The sequence below is a fragment of the Rutilus rutilus genome (assembly GCF_951802725.1).
Source record: "Rutilus rutilus genome assembly, chromosome: 17".
Taxonomy (NCBI): Eukaryota; Metazoa; Chordata; class Actinopteri; order Cypriniformes; family Leuciscidae; genus Rutilus; species Rutilus rutilus.
The window spans coordinates 11,477,074-11,496,360 of record NC_140230.1 but is presented as its reverse complement, the minus strand read 5'-3'; the positions used below and the strand labels follow the sequence as shown (position 1 = coordinate 11,496,360).

General features: G+C 38.4%; 1 protein-coding gene across 1 annotated transcript in view; it reads left to right on the top strand.

The window, feature by feature from the left end:
• The window catches only part of ano10a (anoctamin 10a), a 44,004-nt gene extending 27,632 nt beyond the window's left edge, over positions 1 to 16,372 (top strand). The window contains exons 13-14 of the mRNA XM_084385006.1: positions 5,810 to 5,926; positions 15,742 to 16,372. Of these exons, the coding sequence (XP_084241132.1) occupies positions 5,810 to 5,926; positions 15,742 to 15,786 (162 nt within the window). The 3' untranslated portion in view covers positions 15,787 to 16,372. The remainder of the gene's footprint in view (positions 1 to 5,809; positions 5,927 to 15,741) is intronic.
• Positions 16,373 to 19,287: the final 2,915 nt, after the last annotated feature.

The window sequence follows — 19,287 nt, the reverse complement described above, 5'->3', positions numbered from 1 at the left end:
TATTCGGCACGTTTTTGTAATTTGACATTGTGTGACATTATTGTCGTACTATACTATATCTAAGAATCTCTCATTGTGAACTTTGCCATTATCTGCAGCATGGCTTTCTACGGGAATATTTCAAAGAGCGAATACGGTTTTCATATAATCTGATTTGACTGCGACTGTCTAGATGTCAGTGGTTAAATTAGCAATCGGTCAAGATGAGAGTGTGTGTATTTGTGTACACCCCACCCATCGAGTGTTCATGTTAACAGGCTGACAGGCTCTTCCAGGGCTGTTTAACTGAAGACTGTTATGTTCCATGACTCCCTAACCATGTCTGACATGCTGCAAGATCAGATGTGTCTCTCTCTCTCACGTCTTAAAGAGGATGACGGCTAGCCTGGAAACACTCTGACACCTCTCCGACACGCATATCCCTCCAGTTCACCGGTCACACATGAGATTGGTCACCAACAGGCTGAACAAATCAATGGCTGTACCATTTCCTTTCTCACTCTTCTTTAGTTATATACTACATTGCAATACAATGTTGTCTTTAAAATGAGTGAAATTTCATGGGCAAAAAAGGTCCACTGTCCATTGTCTATAATGTAGTGATGCATAAAGCACAGTTCACTCAGAAGCCAAACAGCTTTCTGTTGGTCAGTGCGCTGAATATGTGTGACCAACTTGAATCTGTTGTGAAATTTGTGATTCCAATCGAAATGACTGAATTTCGCGAAAACAGCAAACAAAAATTTGGAGAACAGCGGTAAATGTGACCACACTCCTTCCTATTCTATTCTATTCTATTCTATTCTATTCTATTCTATTCTATTCTATTCTATTCTATTCTATTCTATTCCAGTGTACCCCTAATGAGTCTCTTGTTTTATTTTAAAATTATAATAGGATTTTATTATTCTATTCTATTCCAGTGCACTCTTAATTAGTCTCTGGTTGATTCTATTCTATTCTATTCTATTCTATTCTATTCTATTCTATTCTATTCTATTCTATTCTATTCCAGTGTACTCCTGAGTCTGTTTGCTTTTCATAGTATAGCTCCTTTGATAATAGGGTTTTATTATAAGAATTCTATTCAAATTCTATTCTATTCTATTCTATTCTATTCTATTCTATTCTAGTGTACCCTTAATGAGTCTCTGGTTGGATTTGATATTATTGCTCCTTTAGTAATAAGTATTTATTAAGGTTCTGTTTACCTATTCTATTCAATATTTGTCTGTATTTGTGTTGTGGCTGCACTTTGAAGTACATCAGCAATCATGATTCTATTCTATTCTATTCTATTCTATTCTATTCTATTCTATTCTATTCTATTCTATTCTATTCGAGTATACTCCTAATGAGTCTCTGTTTGCTTTTGATGGTATTGCCCCTTTAATATTAGGATTTTACTACAAGGATTCTATTCTATTCTATTCTATTCTATTCTATTCTATTCTATTCTATTCTATTCTATTCCAATGTACCCCTAATGAGTCTCTGGTTGAGTTTTATTATTATAATAGGATTTTATTATTTTTCCATTCTATTCTATTTCAGTGCACTCTTAATTAGTCTCTGGTTGTTTGATATTATAGCTCCTTTAGTAATAAGGTTTTATTATTAAGGTTCTGTTAACCTATTCTATTCCATATTTGTCTTTATTTGTGGTGTGGCTGCACTTTGAAGTACATATCCAAGCATTATTCTATTCTATTCTATTCTATTCTATTCTATTCTATTCTATTCTATTCTATTCTATTCTATTCTATTCTATTCTATTCTATTCTATTCCACCCCTAATGACTCTCTGGTTGGATTTTATTATTCTGCTCTATTCTATTCTAGTGCACTCTTAATTAGTCTCTGGTTGCTTTTGATAGAACAGCTCCTTTAATAATATGATTTTATTCTGTTCACCTATTCAAACATTTCTATATTTGTCTGTATTTGTAGTGTTGCTGCCCTTTGATGTACATCTGCAGTCATGATACATTTGTTTGTTAAAGACAAATTTTTCTCTTGGAGAAAAATGTGACTACAGAAATAATCGGGGCTTTGTTCTCTCATTATATCAGATCTTAGATTCTCAGCGTCTGCATCACACTCTCTCATCACACTCTCTCGCTCTCAGACAGCAATCAGGCTGAAGAGAGGGTGGCATTTTCCACAGTTCACGCTCAAATGCAACATCATTTTGAGTCACACTTCTGCACCTGCTCTGTGTGTTTTAAGCAGTGCCCAGCAGGAGACTGTGCTTGTCTGTTACTGATGTACTGTTTTGATAAATCACTGATGAATCATTCAGTCAGCGCTCTCAAACCTCTGAGTGTAGAGTCCTTTTTTAGGCTTGCTGATGGAGATTTGCTTTCAATTTTATAAAAACACGGTAGTTCTATTACAAATCCTGGTGAGCAACTTACCTAGTTTCAGGTTTTGTGTATGTGAAAGGAGCAAAGACTCAAGTGCAGGACAATGGGTATTTAATGATAATAAAATAAAACAAAACAGACAACAAAAACTACCCCGAGGGGGATGGGATGACTTGACTTGACTTGACACATGGAGAATAAATAGGGAGCACAAACAAAGCAGGTAACGAGGGAGGACAGGTGAGCCAAATGGTAACAAGATGGTTAGACAATCGACAGGAGAGCACATAGCACAAGTAAACACATGACAATTCATGTGCTTACACCAAACGTGACAAACACATGAGCACATGGGCCGCAAACACAATCACCAGCCATGTGCCCCAACAAAAGAAGACATGAACACGCAGCTAATGAGAACACTCATAAGCCACGTGTTCACACAAAACATGACAACATGAAAGCACGCACGCAGCCAGTAAAAGACACAAGCTGCATGCGACACAGCACAAGACAAAACATGACATGAAAGCACATGAAACGAGGCACACAGACAAGACAAAACAGGAGTGTCAGGGCTCTGTCACAAAACCAAGAAATAGACGACAGAAGTGACCAAATTTAACCAAATTCTAAAGGTGTGATAACATTTACCGATGTTCAGTGAATTTTCGCAGGCGAAATCCAGTCTTTTAAATAGCAATCTACACAGTCTGTCATTTCTTGTGAGGGCGAAATATTTCTGCCGACAGATTTTGCATCAAGTTCAAGTTGGTCTCGCAAATTTGCCACAATCACATAAAAACATTGTATGGAAATACATTGCTCCATTAAAGCTGACAATTACACCCAATATTTGCATATGCTGTTTGTTTTTTATTAGCCTATCCCATTATTAGCTTTGCAATATGCTAACATCAGACTGGAAGTAGATGTGTAAATTAAGACTCGTGTGAGCCTTACATGACGAATGATGTTTTTGTTGTATACCATATGAATTGCTGCTTTTGTAGAGCGTTTCAAATTATTAAGTGGTCTAATCACAGCCGCAATTATGAGGTTTTATGAGGTTCAATTATAATGCTGCTTTAGGAGCCTTATGTAGGAAAGCAAGCCAAACTCACTATTTGGAACAGCAGGGTTTTGTTATTAATTGACATTCAAACTATTTCTCAAAAGAAAAAAGTTTTCAGCTAGGCAAATTAACATATTTGTCAACAAGTAAAACATTTTTGTTTCATCTAGGCCTACATAATTTGTTTTATGTCACCATTATTATTTGATTTCAATGAGTTTCTTAGTGTAAGACAGTTGAGGTCTTACTCTAAGAGGACAGTTGAGGCTCTGCCGTGACTCCTTAAGATTTACCTCGATTTCGACTTTTCCGGGACGAGTCGCTTGAGTTCAGTTGTCCTGAGGTTTCCTCAGCCAACAACACAGCAGTAACTCTGAAGCTGATGCCCTGGGCTGTTTCCTCAGCCTTTCTGAATCTGGGTTACTCCGGTCTTTAATAATTACCATACGTGTGTCTAGCACAGGATGAGGCAAGGTTTGTTGAGTTCATTTAGTCAGCATGTCATTTTACATTCTACAAAATGTTTAATGATGCTGTGACTACTTGTATATTTCATGAAGTCTAGAATATAGAAATGAAATATTCAAATTGCTATTAGCTGTGGAGTGAACACATTTAGACTGGTATATATATGAATGAAAATGAGGTGAAAGGGTGGTTTGCCTGCACAATAAAGCTAAAGTTGCTGTCACACTTATGGATCATTTGTGTTATCAGAGCCTTAAATAATGATGTTAGATATGTGTGCGCTTGTATGGTAAGTGTCTCAAAAGAGCGATTTGGCTTTTTGTGTATTTCCCAACCAATATCAAAATAATCAGCCTTTCACTACATCATTTATAATAATGATGTACATAATTCTGTCATCCACACAAGAAAAGCAGATTTTTGTATTGCGTTTCACATAAATCTGGTTCCATGAGTCCCAGCTTTAGCTAATGTCTATTCTCTGGCTTTAAAGTGTTAACATTGTTGACTGTTTATTGATATCTGAGCTAAACTACTCCATCCGAAGCAGAGCTGGTACATTTTCCACATTAGTCAACAATAGCTGACTAACAGAGAGATTAAAGACAGATGCAGTTTATGTTGAATTTTGTAGACCATCATCGCTTGCGTTATTTGTATTTATACGAGAGCTAACAACAGTATGCTGCATTTAAGAAATGTTTAAAGGGTTTTACTCACCCTCAATGACTCACCTTCATGTTGCTTCAAATCCATTAGACTTTCGTTCATCTTTGAAACACAGATATTTTTAGAGATTTCAATCCCTACAAATTCCACATAATCAACACTTTGACACCTCAAAAGGTTTATAAAGACTTTTGAAGAGACACAATTATATGGTGAACAGATTTCATTTAGACTTTTATTCACATATAAACATTGATCAACGCACATAGAGCACGTCAAATATGGTAAATGGAATGTCAAACGTGCTTGCTTGACCAATAAGGATTGTTGCATCAAAAACACGGTTGTGCAATATTTGATGTGCTATATGTATGTGCACTGATCAGTGTTTATATATGAATAAAAGCCTAAAATAAATGTGTTCAGAAGACTTAGTGCTAGCAATGTGCTAAAAACAGAAAAGGTTCACACAGATCAACGAAAACTGTATTATGCATGCCAGGCCAGTAGTTGGCGATGTCAATTTGTAGAGAAAAACTACGCGCCTGTAGACTGCAATAAGTCATGTGCATGATGTCACTGTTTTCACAAATTCAGGTTTTTACAGTTTACACGGAGACAATAATGTTATCGTTTTCAAAAACGTTAATTTTATGTGTTCAGTGCACAACATAAACATTTCATGCTCAAGGTCAGAATTTAAAAACGACCAGGACTCCCTTATATTGAAATAGTTTAAAGTGTGCAGTTCTTATTTATACATTACCTAAACTGTATAAAAATAATTCTTCAGATCTCTTTAAATCGCACAAAGGTGAATATTGAGCCTGTTTCAGAGGCTGCATCTGGTGATTCATTTTAATACACTGGAGCTGCAATGACAGTTGACACTCTGCCAGCAGCATTCATCTCACTAATGTGGCCTTTGAAGACATCGAGAGCCATAAAGTTCATCTAGCCATTCAGTATGACTGAAATATGTTCCCTTTTGATTTCACGTGTCTCTGTATGTCAAGAGAGGTTCTCAATATAAAAAAAGCCTGTCCATTAAATGCAATTGATCTGTCTGGAAAGTGTGAGGTGTTAGATTGCAAGACAAGTATGAATTGCTAAATAAACCCTCAAATGAATCATAAAAGAATATCCGAGATGTATTTAGCACTTGCTTTATAATTACAGAGAAATGAAATGAAAGCTGTGTTTTAAACTTGTCTTTTTCTGTTTATTGCAGCACGTTCTCCTGGCCTTCAAGTTCATCCTGGCATTCGTCATTCCAGATGTTCCTAAACACATCCAAGTCAAACTAGACAAGCTGGAATTTGACTCCCTAGAAGCTCTTAAGAAAAGGGTGAGTACGTTTGTACATGTGCACATATCTGTAGCATGCAAACAGGAAATGGGTCCGTTCAGTGCAAATAGCGACTCGCGTACATGCCTCTGTGGACTTTACAGAGTCAACAACACATGTCTGCATCAACAGAAGCGGTTATGCGGCAACCATTATTCCTCTGCTCAGAGAGGCAGAGAGCAGCATTAACATGCTTTCTGATCATTAAATGATCCAGAGAGACCTTTGTACATGCTGAGAAGCTCTACTGACATACAGAGTGTTTGCTAATGAGGTTTAGCTATTTGGGCAGATGTTTATCACCTCACATGCAGCTTAAGAAGTAGGTCACTCACAAAGAAACACACACTGCAGTCTGCCCTTAGCAGTCAGGCAGAATTAATAATGAGGAAAAAAACATTTTTTTTTTTTTTCCTTAAAAGACAAAGGCTATGTTTGGAATGAAATACTAACATACTGCTTGCTGCAAACTATCTTCTATTTTTAAAAATAACAGTGAGAGAGATTGTATTATGCAGTGATAAATAATTCAAACAGTAGAATGCAACAAGGAGGGGAGCTCACATTCATAATTGTAGAAAAATTCTTGTAAAAAAACCCTACAAACAAACAGAGGTGCAAAGAGTACCTGAAAACCATACTTGAGTAATGGTTTATACCTTACAGTTACAGTCTCCAATTCCAATACGGCTTGAGTAAAAGCCTTAGATTATCTGATTTTACCAGTACTTAATATTTTACTCACACTGAATGTTGGCTCAAAGATACACTAGCCATCAACAACTAAGAGACATGCCAGTGAAAAACAAGGAACAGTTGATTTGTGAGTAGAGCAATCATGTTTATTTTCTAAAATTGAAATAAAACTGAACACCTCAAAATTGAAATAAATCAAGGTCGACACAACAGCCTCTTAAACGTCTGCAAACACTCAAGTGTCAGTTAAGCTCAAGTGCTCAGAAATGGCAGAAGTAAACCAAAATCCTTCAATAAGGTCTCTTCATTCAAAATGTAAAAAGTAATTGCATTACTCATCACAAATGTATTAAAGTAAAGATTACATATACTTATTCAAAAATGTAGTTAAGTAGAGAGTGAAAGTTTCTAATATCTTTAATACTCCGTAAAACTACAAAGTAGCCTAAAAGATACTTAAGTAAAGTAACTTACGCACCAAAGTAATTTGTTTGTCTATACATTCCTTCAGCATTTGACGTGGATGTTTTTGCTGTTGTAGTATGTGCTCACGACCTCATTATGTTGCAAGTCTCAGAAATAAATATGGTTATTTACCATTTATCAAAAAATAAAAATTTATAATAATAATAATAATAATAATAATAATATTTTTTCTGTTTTAATGAAAAAAGGTCAATAATGAAATATTTGCTGTTAAAATAGGCTGTGTTTATTTGCATAATAATGGTTTAAATTACTTTTGATTCATCTGTCTGATGAAACTGTAAATCTGTGAGTGAGGTGTTATTTTTTAAGCAATATGAAAATGTTTAATAATGCATAAGTCATGAGACAGTTGAATATACACTTATTATAATGTTTAATATACACATAGCACTATTATAGTATTTGTTGCTTGTTGATAGTGATTTCATTCAAAAACTGTGCACAGTGAGAATGATTTATGAATGTACACTACCATTCAAAAGTTTGTTTAATGTTTCCTTGCTACATAAAAGTATACATTTCTTAAAAAAAAAAAAATAGATCCCAATCTTTTGAACAGTAGTGTACATATATGAATTTACTGTCCATTGGATTAAAAAAAAATCCCAGATAAGGATTTTGCAATCACTAATGATGTACTAGTATATGGAAGTATGCAATTCTGAACAAAGCCTTAAAATGATTGTTCAAAAAAATGTATGCACCCACATGTCATTTCAAACCTGCATGTATTTCTTTCTAGTTTAAAAAAAGAATGTCTCAGTGGACACAAACGGCTTAAATGTTCTTCAAAATATCCAATTTAATGCTTCACACAAGAAAGAAAATCATAGAGGTTTGGACTGATATGATGATGAGAGTAAATCATTTTCATTTTTGGGTTAACTATCCCTGGAAGATGTCTGTGCATATCCGCAAATAGATTTTTACTGTTATTCAAAGGTCAAAGTAGGTGGTGCCAGTAATTTGTTTATGGATATGAACCTTAGCCAGTTGACTGAAAGAGTGAGTCACAATTGTAACATTTGTGGTAATGAATTCAGACCACTGTCCCTCTTCTAAAATAGGAAAAGGCATGATATATTGTCTAAAGTATTAATAATGATTCTATACAATGTCTGTAAAAGCGACAGCATCGACACGCTTTAACAGGATTCAATGGCTTTATTTTTGCAGAGACGAGCCCTCGGTCGGTAAGTCCGTTGCCATGGCTCTAGTGATATGGCACAGTTGGATTGTGAATGACAATGAGCTGGCGTGTGCTGTTGGCATCCAGCGTTATCCTTAATGTGGCCTTGTGTTTCCTCCCTTCACTAACAGCAGATAAGATGTGTGCGATACGGCCCCCCTTTGCCTCCTAATGCTGTGGATTATAATGTTTCCAATTAATTTAGGTACATTATGAGCACTGCTCTAATAGTTGTGCATTTTTATGTGTTGGTTTTCTCTAATCGCAACACTGGTGTGCACGGGCGTAGGGACGAACATAGTGGGGGGTAGATTATAAAATCAGTTTGCTTATGAATATCAATTGGTTCTGCTTTATTTGCTGAAAAGCAGACATTGATAAATATGTGCAAGCCAAGCAGGTTCATAATACCTGGAGAGTGCTATTTGTTAGCAGTCTCATTTATCTCAATGGCAGTTGCTCAGCTGGTGCAGGACCCCTCGGAAGAATGTGAATTGAATCATGCCATATCGCTCATATGCACTCAGTTCCAGACAGGTTTTTTTTTTTTAAGGCAATCGACTAAGCTGTAAATGCCATGTGACTAGTTAATCTTTAGCCGATGAAAAGGGACATCCTGACATCAGGCTGAAGGTGAAAACCCCCCAAGCCCTTCAATAGCTATAATTGCATGTGAAGTGAATGGTAGCAATGTAAGACAGTTTTACTGTACGCTTTTAATAACACCAGGAAATAAAAAAATAACTTTTTTTGACTTTTAGTTCATATGGATGACTCAGCCTGTACTATACAGATTTTTGTCCAATTTAAAAATATCCATCCCCCTTATATCACCTTCGACTAGGAAGTAGCAAATCATGGTTTATTGCTGTGACATAAAGCCCGTGTGGATATTTAAAGAGGGGATGTGCTCTTAGATCTGTCTTACCCAAACATCCTATAGGAAATTTGTCAGCACTGGAAAGATGACAGGTCTGGAGAAAGTAATTGAATGGGTTATTTAAGAGCCCTTCAGTAAAATCAGGCACATTAAATATAATGAATTTCAAATCATATGCTGCTTGCAAAAAATATATTTCCCACTGTGACCAAGCATCCAACTATAAATTCTGTATAAAACAAATGTTAAATAAATGTTGTGATGCTATTTCCATCAAGAGGTGCATCCATTTTTGGTCAAGGACTATTGACAATGCAAGAGTCCAGCACTCTGTAAAGTCTCCTCCAGCACATCCCAACGACTTTTAATGAATTTAAGGTCTGGATTCGGAGATGACAATTCATGTGTGAAAATTATTCTTAATACTCTCTCCCAACCATTCTTTCACAATTTGAGCCTGATGAAGCTTGACATTATCATTCTGGAATATGGCCATGATGTGTCTTCCTACATAGTTGTTTAGAGCAGGGGTGTCCAAACTCAGTCCTGGAGGGCCACTGTCCTGCAGAGTTTAGCTCCAACCCCAATTAAACACACCTGAACCAGATAATCAAGGTCTGATTATATGTTTCAGGTGTGTTTAATTGGGGTTGGAGCTAAACTCTGCAGGACAGTGGCCCTCCAGGACTGAGTTTGGACACCCCTGGTTTAGAGGGATAGCTCACCCAAAAAATGAAAATTGGGTCATCATTTACTCGCCCTCAAGTTGTTCCAAACCTGTATGAATTTCTTTCTTCTGCTGAACACAAAAGAAGGTATTTTGAAGAGTGTCGGTAATCAAACAGTTGATGGTCCCCATTTGACTTCCATAGTATTTATTTTTCCATACTATGGGAGTCAATGGGGCCTTGGGCCTGTTTGGTTGCCCATATTCTTCAACATAGCTCCTTTTGTGTTCAACAGAAGAAATAAACTCATTCAAGTTTGGAACAACTATAGGTGAGTAAATGATAACAGAATTTTCATTTTTGGGTGAACAATCCCTTTAAGAAATGAAAAGCGACTCTAAATATATATATATATATACAGTATAATTAATCCACAATCGGCAGTAAAACTAACAGAAAAATAGAAAAATATGATTCAGTGTTCAACCCTTGACCCACCATAGGATAAACGGTTTGGAGAAAGGATGGATAGATTCAGTGTTTAACTGATAAGGCTGATATTTGCTGCGTAAGGAAACATCCTGATTGGAATGATTGTTTGTTCATTAATATACCTAGATATTTATTCAAGGAGGAAGCACTGAAAGCATATTGATGGCTTCAGATTCATGAAGACTGTCATCAAAGATCTGTGGGAATGTAGGTACTGAAAAGGGAAGACCATTCTCACAGCGAAATCAAGACAGCACATTTAATGATCTGATGGAGCACTTGGCTGACGAGCTGCGATGAAGGCGGGACTCCATCGAAGTTTCATCCGTCAAACATTTCTTTTAATTTAGCAGAGAGACGCAGGTCGTAAAACACATATTGATTATGTTTCAGGATGACTGAAGACGTGATGTTTCTGGGCTTCTGCCCCTCCGATTCTCTCTCACAAACTTCACCTGACACCGGCTCATCCCTCTGCCAGTGCTGGCGCTGCGTTGGCTGGCGCTGCGCTGAGTCTCTCCATCAGGATGATGGACGGTGGCTAATCGTTTCAGCGGCCTCGTCCTGATCTGTTAGAGTTCAAAAGTGCCGACTGCAGTTAAACGGTGCGATTGTTTGGTGATATAAGACTACAGGACTTCAGGGAGGTACTCGGTCCAGTGGTTTGAGGGCGCTAGAGTTGAGCAAGCACCACATGACGCCATTTGGCTGTATTTCCATGTGTTCAGCAGCTTGAGAGGGTGAAGACAGCTGTCAGGAGAAAAGTTCCCACTGCTCTAGGGCAAAGGGACTCTGAAAATAGCCGGCACTTGCGGCAGCAATGGAAACCCCCTGTTAGTGGCCAGTCTTTGGAAAGGATCCGGGGTGAACTCCAGGAAAAGGCCAAGCTGCCAACACTAGCATGGAACTATTATGGAAACTGGGGATTTTGGCCTTCCTGCTCTGTTGAATCTGTTTAACCCATAACAACTGTATGAGTGGCTGATAGGATTAGAAAACAAAGACGGAGACAGTGGCCCTCCAGGAGCAGGATTGGACATCCCTGTGATAATTGTTTGGTCACAGGTGATGAGTTAAGTGAAACGTAGGGGGATGCCTGCTTTTCCTACTGAACATCAATGGCAAACATCTCACTCTCTCCAAAGAAGACTAAGGGAAATGGGTGGGGAACATCTGTGTTGATTCACATTTGTATTGTGAATGTATGAATATCATTGAATATGACAATGTGGCAGTAGAGAGATACGGTCATCTTGATAAGATATTGGTTCCCATCCATGGGTGATCCATAATCAGAAAGCTTTGATGAGATACATTTCTCCCTTTAAAAGGCAGCTTGTATTATGCATGCATGTTGTGTCCCAGGTTTTGATTTGCTTCGTTTCAGAACTGAGAATTAATGGTTTGTTTTTTCCAGCCGATGTCAATTTGTTAAATGATGGAGGCCATTTATCTTAGAACCAGTGCTGTCAGTTTAACACATTCATTTAGTGTGAGTAATTATAAAAATAAATAATGTGCTACAAATTAATACAATTGATCATGTCACCCGACCCTTAAGTAAATTCCTTAATGAGAAATTGTCCTACCTCTGGAGCAATTCAAGCTTCAGTGGCCACCTTTTGCCAATCCATACTCAGTGCTGTCCGGCTGCTATTACATGAACACATCAAACCATACTGTACCACACATCCTGCAGAGTTTACCTCCATCTTGTCCCAACATACCAGTCTGGAAGATTTTTGTAATCCTGAAGACCTTGTCGGTTATTGGGGTTGGAGCTAAACTCTGCAGGACTCTACTACTGGAGCAGGATTGAACACCCGTGCAGAAGGTGATTCATTATCATTGATCAGATTCTGTTTCAGGATTTTCTTTTCTTTTCTGGAAGATCATTTAAACTTTGTAGAAAAAAACAAAGAGCTAAGTTAAAAATGGTGCCAAAAAGGGCCTGATCATTGTCAAGCAAGGCTCCTAAAGACGTCTTAGTGTTAAAGTAAAACATATTTTTGTATATTTTAAGGGGTCAAGGGGCTACAGTTGTCAGCTCGCACTTTGTGCGCTAATAGCTGAGATTCTTTTAAAAGTCTCGGACTGGTTTTAAAGGCCCTTGATAGTCTTAGGTCCCTTTGGCCCAGTTAAAAAATCAGCCCTGGTGTCAAAGAATGTTAGTTGTGTGATGGACCTCGTCAGATTCAGTCTGTTTTCACATCATTGCCTGACCACCGTCACAGGGAGTGGAACAAGCCAGTCATCCGAGGGAATCTGTCAACTTGCTGAAGTCCATGAGAATGTGACATGTCCCGCATTAACCTTTAATGGTGTTGGGAAAAATGGAGTCAATATAACACTTTCAATATAGCCGGAGTTGGAACTGAGGGAATTCACAAACTGTGAATCAGACATTAAACTGGAAACACCTTGACGGGTTTTCATAAATGATTAGGCTATAGAGACAATATCTTATCACTGTGATGGGATTCTTCACAGCTGTTAAACCTCTAATGATTCATTGACCCTGAGTTTGCACTTGTATTTGAGTAGAGTTGTTAACATGAGTGATAGTATGTTGGTGTTGTAGAAGCTTTAAAGCTTTTAACCCACCCTGCCTCCTTCTAACATAATCAATACTGACATGGACCCGTCAATTATCCCAGTACGCCCATCAGGACCTCCCTTGAAATCCAGAATATTTGCTCCAATTAGGCGCATGTCAGCCACCTTTATTTGAACTTCAGTTCTCACTGTTGTTAATGCTAATCCAGCCTGCAGGAAGGAAAGGGAGAAAAGTGTCTCCTGAGATGAGCTCCTGAAAATTCGTCTTCTGTGAGCATCTGAGAAAGATTGACTCACAGTGTGAACAGAGACAGAGTCTGAGAGAAAGAGGAAAGTTTAAAGAGGCAATTCTCATTTTGAGTATAAGATTGTTTTAGAAAAATAAAATAAAAAATACTACCCTTTTAGAGGAAGACATTGATTGGATTGAAATCCCATGCACTCATCGTGAATAATCAGATTTATGGAATTTGCATGCTTTTAACTTAATAACAAACCATTACTAAAGCCCAAAGTATACTTCAGCCGACCACGCTCCGTGACGGTCCGCGCACTGTCTGTGTGTAGCACAACTTTTGAGTCCACTCGTACGGTGCACGCACAACAGTGCATGTGCGAGTGACTTGTGCACTTGAAAACAAAGTCCACTAGATAGTGTGCATGCGCTGAACATGAAGTATACCCGGGCCTTAAAACATAGTACATTAACTTGTACTTGTAGGTGAATCTCATGAATAATGTCAAGAACATGTGAAGGTCAAATTCCATCCATCCATCCATTTGTTTAGCCACTTGTCCATCCATCCATCCATCCATTTGTTTAGCCACTTGTCCGTCCATCCATCCATCCATCCATCCATCCACCTGTCCGTCGAACCATCCATCCATTTGTTTAGCCACTTATCCATCCATCCATCCATCCATCCATCCATCCGTCCAACCATCCATCCATTTGTTTAGCCACTTATCCATCATCCATCCTTCCATCCATCTATCCACCTGTCCGTCCATCCATCCATCCATCCATCCATCCATCTGTTCGTCCAACCATCCATCCATTTGTTTAGCCACTTATCCATCCATCCATCATCCATCCTTCCATCCATCTATCCACCTGTCCGTCCATCCATCCATTTGTTTAGCCACTTATCCATCCATCCTTCCATCCATCTCTCCATCCATCCATCCATCCATCCATCCATCCACCTACCTGTCCGTCCATCCATCCATCATCCACCTGTCCGTCCAACCATCCATCCATTTGTTTAGCCATCCATCCATCCATCCATCCATCCATCCATCCATCCATCCATCCATCCATCCATCCGTTTAGCCACTTGTCCATCCATCCATCCATCCATCCATCCATCCGTTTAGCCACTTGTCTGTCCATCCATCCATCCATCCATCCATCCATTTGTTTTGCCATCCATCCATCCATCCATCCATCCATCCATTTTGCCATCCATCCATCCATCCATCCATCCATCCATCCGTTTAGCCACTTGTCCATCCATCCATCCATCCATCCATCCATCCATCCATCCGTTTAGCCACTTGTCTGTCCATCCATCCATCCATCCATCCATCCATCCATCCATCCATCCATCCATCCATCCATTTGTTTTGCCATCCATCCATTTTGCCATCCATCCATCCACTTGTCTATCCATCATCATTATTTTTTACATTACTGGAAAGGAATGGGAGATTTTATGACTGCCTTTTATTTTTTTCATATTATTGACATTTAATTAATTTTTTTCCTGGTGAAATATGACTTGAAGATTCCAGTGGGGGCCACAGTATGAAAACTGTTTTGTAGACCTCTTTAATTATTGAAAGAAGTATTTCTTTCACCACATTCCTCCTTTACATCTGGTGCCTAGCCATTGTGCAGTTTCCTCAGAGGAGAGCAGAGCGTGGACTCACTGAACCTACACGCACAGAATCACAGCGTCAGCAGCTCCGGCCCTATCGATCTCTCTTTTGGATTGAAAAGTTAATTGCACCTAACACTTTTTCACTGAGAATGTAATTTGCTCTGGTTTGCTCGAGGCAGTGAAATTAATTGATTAAATGAAACTCGGTATATGCCATAGTCTGGGAGGTGTGTATATGAGAGAGAGAGAGAGAAACTGTTATGGGCAGATGGGTTCATTGTGATTGTCTTTTTAGGAAGATTTAGTAGCTTTCTGTAATGTTCTTTTATTGTTAAAAAGCTTTCAATATAGTCCTACAGCATCCCTGCTTCTCTCCATCGCTGAAAACCCAGCGTGACTCATTTGAAGCGCAGTCCTGCCTGAGGCTGTATGTATGCTGAACTAAGATCAGCTTTTGCCTTTTATATCCCAACATGGAGAACTGATGCTAAGTCAGCCTAAATCAGTTCTCTCGCATTATACAGATTATGAGTATAAGCCTTGGTTATTTGTGTGAAATCTCTCAGAAGAGATTAAATGGATAAAGGGGAACATACCCCAGATTTGTACATCATATTCTGAGACTTTTTGTGCACAAACATCTAAGATTTTCTTTTCACCCCCTGCACTCTTAAAAATAAAGGTTCCAAAACTGGGTTTTCGCAGCGATGCCATAGAAGAATTTTTGCTACCTCAAAGAACCTTTCAGAGAACAGTTCTTAAAAGAACATTTTAAATATCTAAATAACATTTGTGGAATGGAAAGGATGCATTAATGTTCTTCATGGAACTCTTGATGCCAATAGAGAATCTTTGTTTTTAATGTTCATCTGAGATCAGACGTTGAAAACTCTTTAAACGTATTTCATAATGGATTCCAAATAAGTTCCACCATTAATTTTTGATTTTGTTTGTCTTTTCAGAAAATACTGGAAGATGCGGAGACCAGAAATACATGGAATAAGTGACATGTGACAACAACACAGCGAAAGAACTCAAGGTGTACACATGCTGTAAACTATCTAGTATTATATATTTCACTGAATTTAAATATGCACTCCTTGCCATGTTATCCACAAAATGGCTTATTGAAAATGACAGGGTTTTTATTATATTTTCCAAGCATTGCAGTTGCACGCATTGTTTTATGATTTCTCTTGGCCAATAAAACGGTTACTGACATAATGAGAGAGGTGAAAATGGGAATCCAGTTAACGTATGATGGGGTCAAATGACCAGGTTAATTTGGTTAGTCATCTCTATTCCTGTTTAAATGTCTGAATCAGTAAAAAAATTAAATAAAATAATGTTGTAAAGAGATGGTTATACCTTGGGTCTTTAAAATCCCAAACAAAAATATGTATTGTAATTTTCTGAGGTATTGCATTGACCGGTTTCATTGACTGAGTTCTACCAAAGATAGAGCAGTGCCTTTAAACATCACATTTACCTGTTATGGCTTTTGTTTACAGGCCACTTCACCCTGTGCTGTACTTGAATTAAGCATATTCAATATTCTCTGCCTGAAAATAAACACTTTAAATATTGAGATAACATGTTCTTCATCCTTGAGACATCCTTTAGAGCTTGTGTGTGTTTAGAAGATGTCCTCTATCAGTCATAAACCCAGCAGCTGCCTTACCAAAAAAGAAACTTTTATAGTTAATGACATTTCAGCGATTCAGCACATAATTTTGTGATCTGAGGTCCATATTCTGGGTAAGCAGAAGGTCATTCTGAAAATGTTTTTTTTCAGTGTATCTGTATATGTGATTAGCTCCACATTCTGAATAAGTTAAAGCATGCACGTTCTTTTCTCGCTATTTTCCTGTAATGCTCATACTTTTTACTCAATTTTCATTCGTCCTTGACAATAGCACACAACGGCATGAAACGTAGGGCCTGGAATTCTTTTCCCATCTGTATATTGATTTATGCTAATTTCAGTTATTTAACTCTTTCCCCACCAGCATGTTGCCAGTATTTTCACAAAATGTCATGCCCCCCAGAATATGTTGTTGTATGAATATCTGAACATGCAATTTATCAAAAGAAAGCCTGTTTTATTCTAGCTTCATGCATTCTTTTTTTATCAAGACTTGAATATGGGTAAGTTTCATAAAAAAAAGCAACATTTTGAGCGCAAAGCTTAGAAAATCACGTTTTTAATTAAAGACTTTATCCAGATGGGATTCAGAATGATGATCAAAACATAGATGGAGTAGATTGAGTCCATCAACACCCCCAACAGTCCTATAGCTCGTCCTGGGTCACTAAAGTAACTTTAGGCAGTTTTGATTTGTATGCTGTTTAATGTTGATGATCGCGTTATTTTACATATGCATCTGCTTACATATGCAAAAAAGAAGCAGAAACAAGCGATAGCATGTGTATCGATCCGGAGACTCTGTCTCTTTCAGAAGTTGTGCAATAGCACCCCCTACCATATAACAGTAAAAACACGGAAAGCCAGGAAATTCAGTCAGGCAGGTAGGGCTGGGAAAAAAAAATCGATTTGATTTAAAAATCGAGTTGGTAGGTCAAATCGATTCATATTTTCCCCCTCTTCAGTATAGCGTTAATTTTTTAACGGTCCTCCACGACGACGACGGCGCGCGCGCGAGTGAGTGAGCGAGTGTGTGTGACTGTGTGTGTGAGAGAGAGAGAGAGAGAGAGAGAGAGAGAGAGAGAGAGAGAGAGAGAGTGTGTGTGTGTGTGTGTGCGCGCGCGAGTTAATGAGTGTGTGAGACGGCTCGCGATGACTGGTCGGAAAACAACGTGTAGTCTGACATGTTTCTTGTCCACGACATGACAAGATTTTTAGGAGTCAAAATCGTGTAATGTGACACAGTGACTATCGTAACAGACAAAAAAAAATCGAATCGAATCGTAAATCGAGTTTTTTATTTAAAAATCGCAGATTTTTTTAGGGAAAAAAAAAAATCACCCAGCTCTACAGGCAGGGAAGCATTGTCTCATAAATGACAGAAAATTCTGTCAATGGCAGAATCTTTATTCATAATCTGTATTCGTCTAAAACACCTAACGTGCTTGATCATTCAAGCAATCATGGATTTATAGAGGTTGTTGTTGTTTTAATTAAAAGTGGGTGTATTATTATTATTGAGGGTGGGAGAGGTATGCCCCCCCAGTGACACAACGAGGCCCCCTCGTTCCGTATGTCCTGGCGCCGACCATAGATATCATATAAGGCTAGATGTCTTAAGGCGGAGTCACTTCCGGCATCACCGGCGGCCATCTTAGGACAGGGCTCTGTGAATTAAGGTGAGTGAGCAGCACGCACACAAATCCTCTTATCTCGCTGAAATCTGGACGGATTTACAAACGGTTTGGTTTCTTACAAACGTTATTAACGTGGCTATAATTCTGAATGCTTAAACATTTTGAACATAATTATTCATATGTATGCAGTATAGTAGCTACATCTCTGACATTTATAACAAACCAAACCGTTTGAAAATCGGTAGAAAATTGAGCAAGTTATGGTTATTTAAAAGTACATGCACCATGTTATGAGTGAGCGAGCACCCTGTCTTAAGATGGCCGCCGTGTGCGGATGTCGAGCTCCATTGGCCAGCAGCGCGGACGAGACATCTAGCCTTTATATGATATCTATGGCGCCGACCCTGTGCTGCTGCATAGTCATATATAAATCCCGGAGCAGATTTAGACAGGTGGAGCTGGAGGAGGAGCGGGGTTTCAGAGAAACTCTATACGCACATACTATATTCTTTGCAAATTCCTATTGAGCAGCTTTTTGGTATATTCTCAATGTGAATGTTAGTTACAGTTTTGGGTGATCAGGTCTAAAGCACTTTCCATTTTTACAAACATTTTAACACAACAGGCAAGCATTTTGTTTCATTAGGGTAACTAAGGAGTAAAATCCATGCGCTCACTTAACTGAGAGGGAAAAGCAGATTATATGGGATTGCACAGAATTGTGTTATGCTTGAAAACGGTCGTTTGTCATCTTGTCTTGATCGAGACTGCTGATTAAAGTTGTATTTGACGTTACAGAAAAGTATTTAAAAGTACTTCCAGGTTTTGGGAGCCAAATAACTTTGCGTCTTCTTCACACTTGATGTTTTCTGAGGCCAGTGTGATTAGCCAGCTTACAACTCAGTCTAATAGAGGAACAGCTTGTCACACTTTCTGAGACCGATGCGGTCTCAGCAGTTTCCACTGAGCAGCAATGACACCATGCAGAACGTGTCTGTGCGCTCGCAAGGTGCTCCACTGACAACACATATAGTGTGTTTGACCATTAAACTGATGCTGGACATGTACTTGGATGAGAAGTGTGTACTTGAGACACCCCTGAAAAGCTCTGGGTTATTGGAAACTCCTTGGCAGCACAAGCGGGCAGTAAATTAGGAGCAAATACCTTTCAGCAGCAGGGAGTTGTGGGCAGCGCTACTCTTGTTAAGTTTAACTTCTTTCCACAC